This window comes from Rhododendron vialii, chromosome 1a, assembly GCF_030253575.1.
Source record: "Rhododendron vialii isolate Sample 1 chromosome 1a, ASM3025357v1".
NCBI lineage: Eukaryota > Viridiplantae > Streptophyta > Magnoliopsida > Ericales > Ericaceae > Rhododendron > Rhododendron vialii.
In genome coordinates this window covers 33,355,818-33,358,716 of record NC_080557.1, presented here as the reverse complement: position 1 = coordinate 33,358,716, position 2,899 = coordinate 33,355,818, and the positions used below count along the sequence as shown (strand labels likewise).

At 43.2% G+C, this 2,899-nt stretch overlaps 1 protein-coding gene across 1 annotated transcript; it reads left to right on the top strand.

Annotated features, from left to right (window-relative positions):
* The first annotated feature begins 1,864 nt into the window (after positions 1-1,864).
* On the top strand, positions 1,865-2,529 carry LOC131330852 (uncharacterized mitochondrial protein AtMg00810-like). Its single transcript, XM_058364589.1, has 3 exons — positions 1,865-1,951; positions 1,999-2,154; positions 2,302-2,529. The coding sequence occupies exons 1-3, from the start codon at positions 1,865-1,867 to the stop codon at positions 2,527-2,529; spliced, it is 471 nt and encodes a 156-aa protein (XP_058220572.1).
* The last annotated feature ends 370 nt before the right edge of the window (positions 2,530-2,899 follow it).

Here is a 2,899-nt window from a genome sequence, read left to right as displayed (position 1 = left end):
TGTTTCATTTGTTGATGATTATAGTAGGTATACATGGGTTTATTTGATGACGCACAAGTCTGATTTCTTTAAAATTTATCAAACTTTTTATGCCATAGTTCAAACCCAATTTTCTGCATCTATTAAAATCCTTAATTCTTACTTGGGTGGGGAGCGCTCTCTTTCTAAGTTTGTAGCATTTTTCGACGCACATGAGACTATTCATCAATTCTCTTGCATCGACTTTCTCTCCCAGAATGGTAGAGCCGAAAGAAAACACCATCACCTTCTTAATACGGCTTGGTCTCTATTATTGTCATCTTGAGTTCCTTCTGTTTTCTGGGGAGAAGCCATCCTCACAGCAACTTATCTTCTGAATCGGATGCCCACTCTTCTTCTATCTGGTACTTCTCCTTATGAGCAACTCTATGGTCAAATTCCCAATTACTCTCTCTTCCGTGTGTTTGGTTCTACTTGTTTTGTCCTCCTCCCTAAGAAGGATCACACTAAGCTTAGTGCCTGATGTGCCATATGTGTCATCTTGGGGTATGGCATTAATCAAAAGGGTTATCGGTGTTATGAACCAGTGACAAAGAAGCTATATGTATCACGGCATGTCACCTTCTTAGAGCGTTTACCTTATTTCATTCTTCCTCCCGCAGCTACTCCTGTGGCCAAAGAGGATATGATTCATATTGATCCCTTCCCTATGGATGTGCTGCCAGAAGAATATACCTCCACCCTTGAGGTATCCGATATTCTTGTAGCTTCTTCAGCCCTTCCTCACTCCACTATTGAGGTATCTGATCGCCCTATCGCCTCCTTGTTAGGACTTATCCCCCCATTCCCTCAAGTCTACTCCTGCCATGTCGCTTTCCACCTCCACCTTCCAGCTCTTTCGCCTCCCAACCTGCTTCAGAAGCTCCTGATCCGCCTCCTTGCCAGTATCCTGTTTGGGAAAATTGTCATTCACCGATAAAATTTGGTTTTTCTCGTACTTGTTTTTCCTTTTCTTATCAATCTTTTCTTTCTCGGATTCACGCTTACTTTGAGTCTAGGTCTTATATAGAAGCTTGTAATGATCCCACTTGGGTGGAAGCCATGAATGCTGAACTTACTGCTCTTACTCAAAATCACACTTGGGAGTTGGTTCTACTACCGGAGGGTAAGAATCTTATTTGTTGCAAATGGGTGTATAAGGTGAAAACTCATTCTGATGACGCTGTAAAGCTTGCTTAGTTACTAAGAGGTTTTCGCAGGAGTATGGGATTGATTATGAGGAGACCTTTGCATTTGTTGCCAAAATGACCACTGTTCGGACTTTGATATCTATTGCTGCTGTGCATCAGTGGCCTTTTTACTAGTTAGATGTGAAGAATGCGCTTCTTAACGGGTACCTTTCTGAAGAAGTTTATATGTGTCCTCCTCCTGGCTTTTCTCATCCCTCTGGTCTTGTTTTGCACCTACGTCATGCTCTCTATGGTTTGAAACAGTCTCCTCGTGCATGGTATGCCCATTTTCAGGATGTGGTTCTTAAGATTGGTTTACAGCCTAGTATGCACGACTCTACTCTCTTTCTTCGGCGCACCTCTCATGGTATGGTTCTTCTATTGTTATATGTTGATGATATGATCATCACTGGCTCTGATTCTGCTACTATTGATGACGTGAAATGTCATCTCTTCCGTGAGTTTGAAATGAAAGACTTTGGCCCTCTTCGGTATTTTCTGGGTATTGAGGTTGCTTCTTCCCCAAAGGGGTACCTTCTGGGCCAGTTCAAGTATGCTACTGATATTCTCCACCGAGCTTGTCTCACTGATTACAAAACCGTTGTACTCCTCTTGAGCTCCATGCCAAGTTCTCTCCTTCTGATGGTGTTCCTCTAATGGATCCTACTGAATATTGCGAGTTTGTGGGTTGCTTAGTTTATCTTACCGTGACTTGGCCAGACATTGCCTATGTTGTTCCTATTGTGAGTCTCGATTTTTTCTGGGTATTGAGGTTGCTTCTTCCCCTAAGGGGTACCTTCTGGACCAGTTCAAGTATGCTACTGATATTATCCACCGAGCTCGTCTCACTGATTACAAAATCGTTGATACTCCTCTTGAGCTCCATGCCAAGTTCTCTCCTTCTGATGGTGTTCCTCTAGAGGATCCTACTGAATATCGCGAGTTGGTGGGTTGCTTAGTTTATCTTACTGTGACTCAGTAAGACATTGCCCATGTTGTTCCTATTGTGAGTCTGTATGTTTCTACTCCTCGATCTACCCATTGGGCCGCCCTATTATGCATTCTGCGTTATGTTCGTGGTACTCTCCATCAGTGTCTTCTGCTCTCTTCCACATCTAGTTTGACTTTTCAAGCTTACGCTGATGCTGATTGGGCAGGCGATATTAGTGATCGCAAATCAACCTCTGGCTTTTGTATTTTTCTAGGTGATTCCCTAATCTCCTGGAAAAGCAAAAAGCAATCTGTTGTTGCTCGATCCACTGTTGGAGCTGAATATCGCACTATGGCTCATGCTACCTCAGAAATAGTTTGGCTTCGTTAGCTCTTCTCGGATATGAATGTTTCTGTCTCTTCTCCTACGCCGTTGTATTGTGATAATAAGAGTGCTATTCAGATAGCTCACAACTCGGTCTTCCATGAACGTACCAAGCACATCAAAATCGATTGCCATTTTGTTTGTCAGCATCTTTAGTCTGCCACCATTATCTTACCTTTTGTTGCCTCCATGTTGCAGTTGGCTCACTTCTTCACGAAGACCCACACTGCATCCCGGTTTTGTTTCCTCTTTGGCAAACTCTCGATGCTTCCCGCTCTCGCATCCCAAGTTTGGGGGGGGTGGATGGGGGCTTGAATGGAATGTATCTTGGTGTATCATATTGTAATCAAATCGTAGCTATTTATGGCAAAGATTA

Bases quoted from the DNA above. Each gene is read 5' to 3' on its own strand.
- LOC131330852 (XM_058364589.1), top strand. From the start codon at position 1,865: ATGGATCCTACTGAATATTGCGAGTTTGTGGGTTGCTTAGTTTATCTT. The intron at 1,952-1,998 runs GTGAGTCTCGAT...TCTTCCCCTAAG, and splicing joins TTGCCTATGTTGTTCCTATT to GGGTACCTTCTGGACCAGTT. The intron at 2,155-2,301 runs GTGGGTTGCTTA...ACTCTCCATCAG, and splicing joins CTACTGAATATCGCGAGTTG to TGTCTTCTGCTCTCTTCCAC.